The sequence below is a fragment of the Pelecanus crispus genome, chromosome 19 (assembly GCF_030463565.1).
Source record: "Pelecanus crispus isolate bPelCri1 chromosome 19, bPelCri1.pri, whole genome shotgun sequence".
Taxonomy (NCBI): domain Eukaryota; kingdom Metazoa; phylum Chordata; class Aves; order Pelecaniformes; family Pelecanidae; genus Pelecanus; species Pelecanus crispus.
In genome coordinates, this window is record NC_134661.1 from 8178993 (window position 1) to 8193606 (window position 14614).

At 50.8% G+C, this 14614-nt stretch overlaps 1 protein-coding gene across 1 annotated transcript in view; it reads left to right on the forward strand.

Annotated features, from left to right (window-relative positions):
• Positions 1–14238, forward strand: part of CADM1 (cell adhesion molecule 1) — a 73299-nt gene extending 59061 nt beyond the window's left edge. The window contains exons 12-14 of the mRNA XM_075723414.1: positions 4809–4862; positions 12727–12858; positions 14120–14238. Coding sequence (XP_075579529.1) covers positions 4809–4862; positions 12727–12858; positions 14120–14238 — 305 coding nt within the window. The remainder of the gene's footprint in view (positions 1–4808; positions 4863–12726; positions 12859–14119) is intronic.
• The last annotated feature ends 376 nt before the right edge of the window (positions 14239–14614 follow it).

Genomic DNA, 14614 nt, shown 5'->3' on the forward strand with positions numbered 1-14614 from the left:
CGACTCTGGTCGCAGCGAGTGCTCTGTGCGGGGCCGGCGCGGTCGCAAGGGATCCCGCCTTAGCAGCGCGCCGAGGCAGAGCACGGGGAGAGCGGTCAGCGCAGGCTCTTCAGCGCTGCTCCAGGTCGGCCAAGATGCTCTGCCTTGAGTACGAGAATTTGCTGAGAAAAGGCAGATGCATTCAGGCCAAAGAGCGGTGGCCTGCAGTGTCAGAAAATAGTACCTTTTTTCCATTTTTCTCAGGCAACCCTAGAAATCGTAGCATCGTTTAGGTTGGAAAAGCTCTTTAAGATCATCCAGTCCAACCATTAACCTACACTACAAAGTCCACCGCTAAAACAATTAAGGGGAGAGTCATAATTTCATGTTTCCTGGCTTGGTGGCTGGATTATTTATAATGAAAGTAAAAACAAGGAATCATTAAGGTTGGAAGGGACCTCTAAGATCATCGTGCACAGCAAATGCACAGGTACAGACATTGATCCCTAAATTTGGGAAAGATCAGGCAGCCCTGACGCTAGCGTGACTTCTGATGTCGCTTCTAGACGTCTCGGCGAGCCTTTTCTGACCCGCAGCTTGCATTCATCTCCGGCGTCGCCGAAGGCAGAGCCGCGAGGCTGCGGCGCAGGGTGGGCGATGCAGGAGGGGGCTTGCAGCCGAGCAGCCCTTGCCCATTTCTTCGGTGCAATTCCCGATGGCTTTCATCGTTCTTGCTCGTGTTGGGGAAAGCCGCAGAAAGCATGTTTTTTAACTCGGCGAGGACCTCTGAATATTTCTACCTCTGGGGGGGAGGACGGCTGCTGCGAGGAGACAGACTGACCGCTGGAAGGACAAGCGATCCCAGTCAACTGAGCTGCCACAGACTTTCCTGCCTTAAAATCTAGCCGGTTTGTACCGCCCCCCCCCCCGTGCTTGCCCTCGTGGGGTGCTTTTCCCGTGAAGACTCTGGGATTTCTTTCCAAGCTTGTGTTGCTGGAGTGTGTATGGAGTATACCAGGTGTTTCTGTATGTTGGCCATTTGTTCTTACCGATGTCCAATGGGAGTGAGCATGTCTGTGAATGACTAGAAATGCATGGGCATGAACTACAGCCAAATGGATTTTCTCCAAAAACGATTTTAAATGAATTGGGGGAAGAAAAAATGTAACAACCAAAAAAAAAAAAAAAAAGCAAAACCAACCCAAAAAAAGAAAACTCAATGTAAGGCTAGTGTGGAACCAGCACAATACTTCAATCGGGGAAAGGGTTTTTGAGTAATTTAATTTTTTGGAGTGTATCCTAGAGGACTGGGGGGGAAAGGAGTCCTGTATGTGTGTGCATGTAAAGGCGGTAGCAAAGCCCCTGCCATTCCTGTTTCCTTCTGGAATGGAGTTGACGGCAGCGATGCATGAGTGACTTAAAGCACGAACATTGTTAACTTTTTTTTGTTGAAAAATGAGAGCTTAACTTGTAAATTTTCTGATGCACTTTCTCCTTTCTCTGCACTGTTCATTGCCAGAACTCCAATAACAGCATGGTCATGGCCGGCAGGAAGGCTCGTGCTTCTGCTGCACCGCGCTAAGCCGGGTTTACCGAGCTTGCGCCCTCCTTCCCTCTCACTTTGCCCTGCGTGGTGCCAGGGTGCCGGCGGGGCTGAAACCGCAGTCCCCTGCCTGTTTGCAGCTGGCACGCGGGCAGGCCTCGGCGGAGCCGGAGAGTAACGCCTCCGAGAGCTCTGCCGCCGCTGAAATCTGGAGAGCAAGCGCTTTTTCTGCCATGCCCTTTCTTTTCTTCCCTCCGCACAGACGTGCGAGTTTTTCGTTTGCTCCCGGGCGCGCCGGGGAGCTCGGCCTTCGCAGGGCTGCTGCCCGAGGAGGAGCCCCTGGGCCGAGGCGCCCGGCTCCCGTGTTGCCCGCTGCGCGAGCGGAGCGTCGATAAGCGGCCCTGACCTCACACGTGACGGTCCTTTGCTACAGCAAAAGCGATGAGGCGATTTCGCCGCTTTTTCCCCAAATTTTGACCCCGCCCTGTCGTAAGCAAAGAGCTTAAAGAGCTCCCGAGTGATTTTTTTTTTTCAAGGCAGGGTGCGTCGCAACCCGCTACGCTTGCGGCGTGGCCGTCTTTGGGCAGCCCCGCACGTACGTGCGCCCAGAGAGGACTCGGCGATGGGGAAGCTCAGAGCTGCTTTCCAGCTCCCCCACCGAGGCAGAAACAAGGCGCTGCTGCCTCGGCACAGGCAGAATTTCTGCTCATCCTCATGAAAAGGTAGGGCGAAAAGAAAAAAAAAAAAAAATCTCTTCTGAAGCTGGCAAAGCAGGAAGTCTGGAGAGAAGGTTAAAATAACGAAAGCATCCCAATCGTGAATGAAGAGTGACAAGAAAATACCTTGCCCATAATACAGCAGGTAAATTATTTTATAAGCTGGAAATTCTTCCCCGAAGGCCCGTATGAATTTTTAATTACAGCCTTAGCAGGGTTTTGCACAAGAACATTTAACACTACCGTGTTAAGCTCTTGTCGCCTTTTCCGATAGCGCTCAGCCTCTGAAAATGAGTTTTCCTCGTCTGAAGGCAAAAGCTCAGCCGGCTTGGCAGATCTCGCCGAATGCAACGGCGCGCGAGGAAGAAGCCTCGGCACGTTCCGCACGAACGTTGTCGAGCGGCTCCGCCTGTCCGGCTGCCTTTTTTTTTCCTTTTGAAAATGCCCTACTTAAAAGTGCAACTAATAGTAAATACATTCCTGAATATATTTGACAGCTCCAGGCCTCGGGGCGATTGGATAAAGCATCGCAAAGCTCGCTGCACGTGTTAAGATTTCTGTGCAGTGCCGCGGCATAGGCAGCGTAAAACGGATTCCCTAATTGCTTACGTACGGCTGGGTACGAAAGAGGAATCGCCTTTTCCTTAAAAACTGGAGGTGGCTTAGGGAGCAGGGCACAGCGCTGCTGTGTCGATGGAGCCTGCGGCTACCCGGCGCGCTCGCCGGGAGCGGGGCGGAGGGGACGCGGCGCGCTGGCACCGCGCGCCCTGGCGAGACGCGGGCTCTGGCAGGGGCAGGGCAGCCCCGCCAGCAGCTGGCTCCCCTCTGCCGAACAGCGCTCGCGGCACGCTGCGGGGTCCTTCTCATCAGACGCCAAGCAAAGGAGGGGCCTTCACGGCTGATAGGCAAGTTTAGTGAGAAAAATCGAGAGGGAATTTACCGCATAGCTAAAATGCCGCGCAACAGGCTTTAATGCCGTTCGGTGGCATTTTACGTATGCCAGGTGCAGGTAGAAACCAAATTGTTAAATTATCTTTTGAAAAAGATTTTTTTTTTTTTTGCTTCATAAAAAATGCAACGTTGCCCTTTTTCATTATTGAGAAAACGTAGTCCCTTTTCTTCTTTCATTATTGAGAAAACGTAGTCCCTTTTAAGTGAAAGGGAAGACTCTACAGAAGCAATCTGGAAGAGAGAAAAGTTGAATGGCCCCTCTTCCCAGCCCAGGTTTGCACGTCCGATGCTTCTGTGAGTCAACTGGAATTATATTTATCTGTTGTATTATAGTAAAAAAAAAAAAAAAAAAAGAAAAAAAAAAAGGCTCCCTGAAATCCAAGAGCGGCGCACAAACAAAATTCTTGCTATTAATCTAAACGGCTTCCTGCTTTAGAAGATAATTCCGACTGCAGCTTCCAGGTGACTTGATGTATTTACAAAACAGTCACTGAAGATGAGTTTCATTTTTAACGAGCTCTGTGTGTCTATATGTATCGCTTGCTGCTTTCCAGTGGGGGACAGCCTGCACATCGGCTAGACTGCATTAGCGCCTTTGCTTTTTAAACCAAAAAAAAAAAAGCTCTTTGCTTTCTTAAGAGAAAGCCAGCATTTTTAGCGGCCTGCAAGCCAGCTTTCCCAATGACCAGTGACGGTGGTGTCTCTTCATGGGAAATACTTTTTTTTTTCCCTTCGAAAACGCATTTGCTGTAGCGGCCAGCGTAAGTTACGGCGCGTGCCAGCTTCGTTAGCAGCGCTGTGCTGTCCCTCGTTGAAGTAGCTCCCTGTGACCTCCACGCACTGGTTTGCCCCGTAACCTCTGCTGAGAAGTTCACGCAGCTGGGTGCTCTGTCCCCCGCGGACCCCCCCGGCGTTTTCCCAGACTCTCAAACGAAATAGAAAAATAACAAAAAATGGCTCTACAGACAGCGTTCGCTGCCTTTTGTGGTCACGAGAGCGTGTCTCGCCTAACTGCTTTATCAGCTTTAAGGACAGATACTTTTTCCATAAATGCATCAAACTTGGGAAAATGAAAAAAAAAAACCGGTTTTTGTCAGATTTTTTTTTTGCAGAAGATACAGCCTGCAGCCCGCACGCACAGATGCCTTACGGTTTTGAAACGTGATCCGCAGGTTCCGCTAACGGATAAATTGCCGGGCTTGTCAACATGACCCAAAAAAGATTGAATTTTGTGGAAAATTGGAAGCAAATTTCACATTGCTATACGTATACAGAACCGAAATCGAACTGGCCTAAATTGGGAAATTGCCCCCCACCCCCACCCGTGATGACTAAAAGACAGAGTTTGGGGGTCTTTGCATGCTGTTATGAATGAGTGATTTTGATTCCATGTTTTGTGTGCCAACAGTGTAGACTGGGGAATGTTCTGTCCGAAATAAAGGAAATTATTGCAATTCTGCCATACGAGTTACTCTGCCCAAACCGGCAGAAGGTGGCAAGTGATTGACGCATTATATCCCCCCCCACCCCCCCCAAGACATTCATCCTCGGTTCTTAAGTGTGTTGTTTTTTGTCACTCGAGAAACGCAGAGAAAAATGAGTTTGTTTTTACTTGTAAGGCTTTACTCAGTTGCCCAATTCGGCAGAGGAGCTGGACTATGGGGATCTCTCAGGTAAGGGCTAGTACGTAGGTAAACCGCTACTCTTCTACGCTAGATCCTGGTTCCCCCCTGATTTCTGCATCTTGGCCATGTCGCATTGTATAGTTGCTGTGGTTGTAGCCGTTCCCCCAACGCACGGTCTCGCAGCTTGGATGTACGCTGTTTTCCGTTGGGATTTTCCTCCCTTTTTTTGATTTGGGCACCCCTTTCTCTGCGGCACCCTTGAAAGCGGGGCGGGAGGCGTGCGGAGCGGTGAGACTTAACATCTCAGGTTCCCTCCCGGCTGCTGTGCCGTAATTTTTGGAACGCCGATTTGGAGACGGGTTGAGTTGAAACTCTGCCATTTGTAAAACGCTCGCGGCTGCCGTATTGCGTGAAACCGCCTTTAAAAACGCAGCCGGCGCTACGTCTCGGCTGCTTGGTGATTTCTCATAATACGAGCGTCGGATTGGGGATAAAAAGGAGGTGGCGGTTTTATCAGCGGAGGCAAAGCTGAGTAAATGGCTTGAACCTCTTCTTATCCTCGCTGGACTGAAAGCTATGTAAATACGTCCTTACAGTTGGTCCTGGCGAATGAGCGCTAATCCCGATAAGAAAGGAAAGCATCTTCCGTGGATGCAGTCGGTACCTGCAAAGCAGGGGTCGTACCAGTGGTACATTTGCACGCGCACACGCGTCTAGGGACGTACGTACGCGCTGCTGCGCGCTCTGGTCGTTACGACCCGCGTGCCCGAATTGGGCACGCCCGTGTCTGGGTCCCCTCGGGTGCCTTGCGGTCTTCCTGCTTTGCTCGAGAGTGTTGCTACGCCTCTTGCAAAACAGGGAGCAATCAAGAAGGACCTGTGTAGCCTTCACCCCGGGTTTGATTAACTAATCAAAACCTGATTAGCACCTTTGTTCAAGGGGGATGCTGATGAATCAATTGCTATTGATTGTGCGTGGGGCTCCATTTTCTAGCAGAGAGGAGTCTGAAGAAACAACCAATAAACATTGAGCAGCTGTCATAGTGATTAAATTTATTAAAACAAAGCGCATTATTTTTTATGAAGCGATCTTGAAATGGGTCACTGAAGGGGAGCTTATTGATTGAAGAAGGATGAACTCCTCGAGTTTCTCTGGCTTAAATGAGACCAAATTCAATTAGAATACGACAAACAGGTTAACACCGCTCTTTAACAGTCCATCAATAAATTAGAGTAGGGGTAGCACGCTTAACGCCGCGCTGTAGCAATGAATAACGTTATTGCTCATCCTGTCATATTCAGGCAGTGATTTCTGTCCTCCCACATCGTGGAGAAGTGTTTTGTAGCATTTCTGAAATCACGGCAGCCTGCTCTTCCCCCAGCCCTGCCCACCAGCACCCCCACCAACCCCAGCATCAAGTGCTGCTCCATCGTTTCGAAAACTTTGTTCCACCAAAGGCTTAACCCCAAATTCAGCGGGGGAACGTTAGCGCTAGCTTGAAGTTTCCTACCTCTCGGCAAAGAGGAACAGTTAGCTTAGCAGGTTTTCAGAAGCGCCCAAGTGACTCGAGGCCATTAGCAGCAGGGAGATGCAGGAGCCGAAGTCACGGTGATGTGTTAATTATTTAACAAACTAAGCTTTAACGAGAGTTAAAGTTAGGACTTCTTCAAAGAAAGCGATTCAGGTCTTCTTTTTCCTGCCATGGTGCAGATGTTGCATTAATATCTGGGAAGCACGGCGGCTGTCGCGGGAGAGTGCATATACGCTTACGCACACACGCGAATTCCGCCCGCCTTGTCCTGCATCGATTGGCAAAAATTTATTTCAAGCCAGAAATGGAAGGTAAATTTTTGCAGGAGCGCAGCAATAAATCCAGATGCGCCCAAATCAACATCTGTGCTACATTCGCACAAAAATCTCCATCGATCTTCTGCTTTTACAGCACAAATGCATGTAGAGCAAGTTCAGGGCCATTCAGAGATACCCCAAAAATGTCACGAGCCGTTGGCCTACCACGTGTAAAGCAGGAAGGAAGACGAGGAGCAAGGAGAGGAGACGCGCAGCAGGCGACAGATCGAAACACGCACTTTGCCGAGCAAAAACGGGAAGGGCTACGTCTCCGCGTGCTGCGCTCGCATCCGCGGCCCTGGTGTCGAGAGGTGGAGAGCCTTAATGGGAAACGGTGCCGGAGTACGCAGGGGACGCGGTGAGAGATGCCGTTTGACGTGGTGGTGGTGGTGGAAAGGCTGGGTGCTGAGCTCAGCCCCGGATCCGGCTGCTCTGGGCTGGGCAGGAGCCGCTGCCGTCGGGATGCTTGTGCGTGCAGAGGGCTCCCTTCGCCAAGGTGATCCCAAACCTGGCGCTTTGGGCTTTACAGGGCCCCGTTCTGGAAATACTGCGAGCGCTGAAGTTCGAAGTTAAGTGGTTGCTCCTGCTAGGTCTGAAGCTTTTAGAGCGGGTATAATTGAGATTTAAAATACTAGCTAGTAAAGTCAGCCAGGTCCAATCGAGTCTTAGTGTTGAGATGCTGCCGCTTGCTAGAAGAGTGGAAGCTAGAATATGTGTAGATACATTATATATATATATATATATATTTTAAAGCCTCATTAAAAAGAGAATCAAGTGGAACCTTTTTATTGAGTAGCTGGGAGGAGAAAAGTCTTCCATCTGCTAAACCTCGCTGGAAGCGCTTGACCGACATTGTTAGGGTACCGCTATTAAAATCTGCCAGCGTTTCTTCACTCTCTTGAGACAGTCCGCAGAAAGCCATTTTTAAACAATCACACCTGCAAAAATGCTAGAAAGCCTGAGATCCTGAATACATTTATTTTTTAAAAAGTGTCTCCCGTTGCACAAAAAGCCCATAGCTAAGAACCTGCAGGTTTAAACCACGCACATTAGTTGACAAGACTTCCGTGGACGATAACCAACGAAGCGTCTGCCGCATGTCGCTCCTGGCTCTCAGAATTAAGTTCTGTTAGTACAGCGGCAAGTAGGAACCCGTCAAAAGTGCCTTTCTTTTCTGTCTACGTTCCATTTCACCAATTGCACTTTTTGCTTAAAGGAAAACTTCAGGGTTCGCACTCAAGGGCTATAATCTCTTTTTTTTTGATTACGTGAGCGGTCGGTTGCAATAATGAGCAAAAACTCATTGAAAGCTCCCAAAGTCTCCAACTGGCCAGAATTTGAAACGGGTCTGCAGTGCTCTCTGCTGCTGCAGATGGGGCCGCATCTCACGCGGACGAGTTCAGTGCTCCGTCAGATAAAACGACGGCATCCCTCTAATGCAGGGCACAGCCATACTGTTCTCTCAGGGCAGGCAGCACGGCAGCTTAAAAGAAAAATCGATTTTTTTTTCCTTCCCCCCCTGCACATACTCAGTTATCGCAGGCGGACTGTGCCGTTATCGCTGCAGTTTTCCTTTAAGGTGCTTTGGTATCACACAAAGCACCACCCCACCAAATCGGGTTCAGCTCGGGCGCAAAGTAGCTGCGGAGTAGCCACGTAGGCGTGCATGCTGTCCGCGACATGCAGCGATGTCTGCACCTTTCCTCGCTCTTCCCTCCCTCCTTCCGCTCCTACCCGCAAAAAAAGCCACGAGCAAACCAGAAACAAATCCGTGATAGAAAAATTCTGACTCTTTGATTCAAAGGCCAGCGTGCTCCAATATATATTAACATCTTAATGGGAAAGCTCCGCATGTATACATTTACTACTCTCTGACAAGAGGGAATTAAATGTCAGAAGGATTTGTAGCAACTATAATTGAATTGGTGCTGAGAAAAGCAAATCTTAAGGAAGAATAACATATTAGGATTAGCAGATAATGTGGCGTTTTGTCAGTTCCTGCCATCTCGTCTGTTCCCTCTTCAGTAATAAAGTTGTGATTTCTTTTTTAATCATAGATATGAAGCGGGAACGGCTTTTGTGAATCGGAGGCAGCATTTTAAAGCAGATTCCGCTTTTTAAGGGCAGGTCTCTCTCTCTTGGCGCAAACTTGGGGAGTTATCCCTTGCTCCATAGATGAGACGCTTTTTTTTTTTTTCTTTACCAAAGAAATAATGACTGACAGGAGATGAAGCAGCAGCTCTGGTGCTGGCGGCGTACAAACTGATTTGCTTGGACCAGGGTCCAAAAACGCTGGAGATGGGGTCTGTCGCAGAGCGGTTGGCGTTGGGTAACTGCATCGGGGCATACGGACGGCGTTTGGTGAGATGTTGTAGGTGAGGCGGAGAGGAGATGTTGAGGAGGAATGCCTAGCCAAGGGAATGGCGTCACGCTGGAAGAGCTTGCGTAGGGAAGATCCGTCGCTGGAGAGTTTTGTTTCAGAGTTGGAGCAAGAAAGCGGCGTTAGCCGTGCTGTAGGCATAGAATCATAGAGTCATGGAATCATTTAGGTTGGAAAAGCCCTTTAAGATCATCCAGTCCAACCATTAACCCACACTACCAAGTCCACACTAAACCAATCAAGGGTAGACTAGACTAAACCGTGTCCCCAAGTGCCACCTCTGCCCGTTTTTTGAACACTTCCAGGGATGGGGACTCCCCCACCTCTCTGGGCAGCCTGTTCCAATGCTTGACCTTGCCATGGGGATCGCGATCTCTGGCCTCTCAAGGTGTCTTGGTTTCACTTTCCTGTTGAAAAAGAAGAAAAAGCATGCGAGAGACCCAAAAAATTTTCCAGAATTTGAATTTTTCTTAAAAATTGCAAGCAGTTTGTCTTCAGAGAGCAAACCAATGCAACCTGGAAAAGATACAAGGCGGATTTGCTTTTGGTAGGTGTTTTAACGCCTCTAAATACGGCGTCTTTCTTTTAAGACTGGCCTTCCGCCCGTTTTGCCTGCAGAGACGAGTGTAGGGCGTGCCACGTGCCGCCCTGGCCCAGGGAGCAGCCTCTGGGGCAAACGCGTTTAGGGGCGAGAGGCAGCACGTGAATCTGTTTTGTGGCGGATGGCGCTGCCGCGGTTGAGGAATGCGTGTGGCACTTCTGGGGAGCTGACGCCCCGCGCATTTGCAGAAGAGCCATTCCTTTCGCTCGCTAATCCAACAGAAGCATCAGTGCGGTACCTTGCGAGGCGAGGGTGCGCTGTCGGCTGCCTCGTGGACTCGGTATGAGGCGGTTGGCAACCGCTAGACATCCTCAGAAGATACTTAATTTTTACGTGGCGCGTAAGCTTGAAGATGAACTGTTTAGCCACGCGCATAATAACATAAACTTGTGGCTGGCACTTCGCAGAGGTCTTTTTTAACAGAAATAATTCAGAAAGACAGCCCTGCACGTCCCGGTAGATGAAATCCTGCTTAATAAACTGTTCTGGCCAGAACGGTTTGCCGTGCTTTAGGCAAAAGTCCCTTCTCGGGGAAACGCCGTCTCCCTGCTCTCGACTCGACTGCAAATTGAGGGGAAGCATGACGGATGTCAGGCGCGAGGCTCTGGCACGGCTTCGAGTCGGCCGGGCCCGGCTCCGCAGCCGCGGGCCAGTGGGACGGCGCGGAGGCTGCTGCTGCTGCCAGGGTGAGCGCACCAAGGTTTCGTCTTTCCGGAACTTTAATTTATGGTGATTAAGAAAAAAATGCCTCTTGATGCAAAATCCTGCTCGAAGCACATTCCAGAGCCGTAACTCAGTGTGTTTATTCCCCTCAGCTGTTCCAGATGTCAACAAGACATTCATCCTCCCAGTCTGGGATGCTGCTGTCTCCTCCTTAGCGCAGCCGAGCGGAACTGGGTGCTGAGTTTGGTTTTCTTTTTTTTTTTTTAAAAAAAAAACAGCAAAAACCGAACAGAGCGGAACGTGTCTAAAGCAGCTGCTCCGGCGGATGAGCCGGGTTTGGTTGCTTTATGGAGAGTAAGTCCTTAAAGGCACGGATTAGCCGAGCTAAAAGCCGCAGCGAGGAGGCTGCGTTGGCGCGGTAGCTACCCGGAGCACCCAGGATTGCCGCTTGCCCCCCAGCCGCTGTCCTGGGCAGGCAGCAGAGCCCTTTCCCGGGCGAGGGGGGCTGCTTGGCACACCGCTGCGCTTCCCGGGCCGTCGTTCCCGTCGGCGGGCAGGGACCTCCTGCCGCTTGCCAAAGCAGCAAACGCTGGGAGACGATGCAAAACATCCCTCCCGTTACCGCGCGTCCCCGTTTCTGCGGCAAGCTCCTGCCGCTGTGAAATGACTCGGAGGGGGACGGCGTGGCAGCCAGTGCTTTTGGTCTGCAGGGGAATGGGTTTGGCTGCGGTTTGTTGCTTATCAGAGAAGCTGCTGGAAGGGGCCCTCCGACCGCGGCACCAAACGGCTGCGCCCTTAACGCCCGCCTCGCCCGGACCCGCTTCGGCCCCGGCGTCCCCTGCCCGTGCCACAGCTCCTGCTCTAAAAGTCACTCGAAGGGGCTTTTCTTTTCTTAAATGGTTTTAATTAAAAGGCGCTTTGCAGTGCTCTCAGTCACGAGTTATTTACTTAGGTCCCTCAGTCCTCCATCTCGGGGCAGAATTGGAAATATCGATAGAAAGCGTAAATCCCGGGCTGCTGCTCGAAAGCTGCGTATCGGGTTTCGGCTCAAAAGAGCACCATTACCTTTAGCTGTCACGGATCTGTACGCTTGATCGATAAACTTCAAATATTATTAGAGGTGGAGGCTTCAGAGATTTGCTCTGTTCTTTGGAGGGAGACGGAGATAAATCTTTCTTAAAAATTGACTTGCATTTGCACTCTCAGTCTTCCTGGTAAAATGCATTTCTCTTAGGTGTCTGGGCAGCTGCATGCAGGACAGATTTATAGGCCATGTGCTTCTTGTAGTGAAAGATTTAAATGGTAAATCCTTCACATATGACTTCACAAATCATGTAAAGTTAAAAGATTTTTACCGTTTCTGTTGCTGCTGTGCTTAAATTGTAAGGTATGGCCAGTAAATCATTTTAATGGAGGTGTCGCGCTTGACTCAATAAAAAAAAAAAGATACAATGGTTTAGCTTCTATTCCAAAATGTTAATGTATTAATCAACGGGAGAATAATTGTTTTTTACTACGTTATAAATCTCGGTTGCCATTAGGATTGCAGCGAGGGTTGATGTAGCTGCGTCCTTAAATTAAAATTGTTTACACTGCTATACATTCATTTTACACGGCCATAGCTCATTCTGGGTTCATTTTGGAGTTGTTCCTCTGCCAAATAAGTCATTCCTCTCCCGGGTGACGGCGTCCTAAGGGAGAGGCGCTTATAAAAGAAAACTAATTGCACGGCGTGGAGTTAAATAAATGAAGTAAAGCAGTTGGAGGCACTGTACAATTACTGCTCGCTCTCTGCTGTTGAAGAGGGTTTTTATAGTTTGGGTCGGGAGTTTTGTGTCTTCGGACGTCGTGAGCCGCGTTGAACAGCAAGGGCTGCGTTTAACGACGCGGTCTTGTTGGGCTGGGGGAGCGGATGCTCGTAAACGCGTTGACCGTGCTGGGTTGGCTGGTTTTTGGTCAGGGAGCTTTTTGGGCTGAGGTGGAAATGTTTGCAGCGGGGCGCTTGTTAACGAAGTTTCTCCAGAGCTAATGACTAACGTTCCCGTATCGTGCTGCTATTCCCTGCGCCCCGCCCCCCAGGGAGGTTGAAATATGGGGAGCGTTCTAGGGAGGTTTCCCAAAACACGTACCCACCACCGACTCCATCTCTCCTCTCCCTCTCCCAGCTGTCTTCCACGTGCGTAGTCGTAGCGCTGCTGCTTGTAGTGGAAAACACCTTGCAAGCCGAGCCGCCAGATCAGTTCGGCTTTGGGCAAAGTTCCTCTGCCCGAACTCATCTGTCTAGATAGCTCCGTGCTTTCCCCCTTTTCCTTGCGAGAGCGGAAGGGTGGCTTTTCCAGTCCTGAGAGCAGCTGCAGCCAAACCCTTCAGAGCGCATCGTAATAAGTCCCGAATTCTTATTCCTCTTCTAATCTCAACAGATTCTCGTGCAGGTGAGGAAGGGGCAATACGGAGCGTGGACCATGCGGTGGTTGGTGGCGTCGTGGCCGTGGTCGTGTTTGCAATGCTTTGCCTGCTCATCATTTTAGGGCGATATTTTGCCAGACATAAAGGTAAGCCAAAGACCGAAACCGGAAAGCGAGAGGACTTGGCACGCGGTTCCCCTCGCTCGTGCTGGTGTTCTGTCTGATGCGAGAGACCCCTGTGTTGCTCTGGAAGGATGTCTCCCGGGGGGCCTTTGGAATGGGAAAAGGAGGAAGGCTGGAGCAGCCCGGCGATGTTCTGTGCACCTGGGGCTTCGGGCAGGAGGACAGGGCTTCCCCGCAGGCATTGCCCGACACGCCAGCGCTAAGGCTTGCAGGCGTCGCTGCCCGTGGAGGCACTGCCCCTTCCGAGGCATCGCAGCAGCAGGATACCTGGCAAACCAGGTACCCTCCCTTTCCAGAGCAGCATTTCACGCCGCGGGGCGTGCCGAGCTCCTCGCAGAGAGCTCCGTCGCCCGCCATGGCTCCCGTTACAGCCCCAGCTATCAGCGATAATTCCCGTGCGTTTCGATGCGCAGAGCTGCGCCAGCTCAGCGCATCCCCCACGCTTGCAGCGAGCACGCCGGCACGCAGCTTAAAACTGGAATTTGGAATCCCCTCTGCAAAACCCAGCTGAGCTGAGCTAGTGCGCATGTGCCGCGCTGCCTTGGTTTTGCGTGAAATGGTCCGTTTTGGGAACTTGTTACAACTTCCAGAGCAAAGCTAAAACCCCCACACAGAATTGTGACCGTTCCCATGTACGTGTGTGTGTACGGAAGGGTTTCACGTTAACTGGGGTTTATCCGGTGTATGTGGAAAAGCCGACGGAGGATGAGAGGCTGGTTACGGCCGCAGCGGCGTGGAGTGAATAATGTCGGGAAGGGAGGAGAAAGGGCGGGGGAACCCTAAAGCGCATTAGGGGAGAGAGGCGGCGGAGATGGAAGATTCGTCTCCTTTCAGGAAAGTGCGTAAAGCGCATTTTTACCGCTACTTGCGTGCTTCTGGGAAGGGGAAATAGCTGTCACCTAATTTCTTTTCCGAGCAAGAGGCTGCAGGGAGCAACACGCCGTCGCGTTTCGGAGCAGGGACGGCGATGCCCGGTGCGTGGTCAGCCCTGGGGGTCTCCACACTGGCGGCTCCCGGCGGAGCCGGAGCAGGGAGCTCCCGCGCCGGGCAGCATCAGCCTTGCTTGTTGCTGCCGTTCTTTTTTCATGCCCCAGCCTGGTATTTTCATACTTTACGTTTGGGTTTTTTCCCCCCCCCCGCTTTCCGCTGGCGGCTTCGTCGCTCGCTCTCGCAGCAGCGTGCCGGGACCTCTGGCGAGTGACGCAACCTCCCGCTTCCCTTTCAGGTACGTACTTCACCCACGAAGCCAAAGGAGCAGATGATGCGGCCGACGCAGACACAGCCATCATCAATGCAGAGGGAGGACAAAACAACTCCGAAGAAAAGAAAGAGTACTTCATCTAGAGCAGCCTTGGTTTCTATGAGGTGTCCAACCGTGGACGGTTACTACTGGCCCTACTTAAACGCTACAGAGACAGTGCTATTGGAAGTTGCAACCAGCTTGTGTCTTTTTTTTTTTTTTTTTTTTTTAAAAGAAAAAAAAAAAGCGAAGGGGCGGAGAGTCGTGAGGCTGGGAGGGTCCGGGATTTGCTGTGTAAAAGTATTCCTCGTAAAGTACACTCTGCTGTTCGACACCTCAGTTTGTTTGGGTTTTCTTTTTTTGGCCAAGTCCAGCTTGGATTTAGTTTAGTGAAGTCATTTGCAGAAGATTCTGTGCCTTGTTTTAATTTCTGTTCGTTCGGGTCGGGGGGAGGCTGGGAAGAAGAGGGGCTTCTGTGCG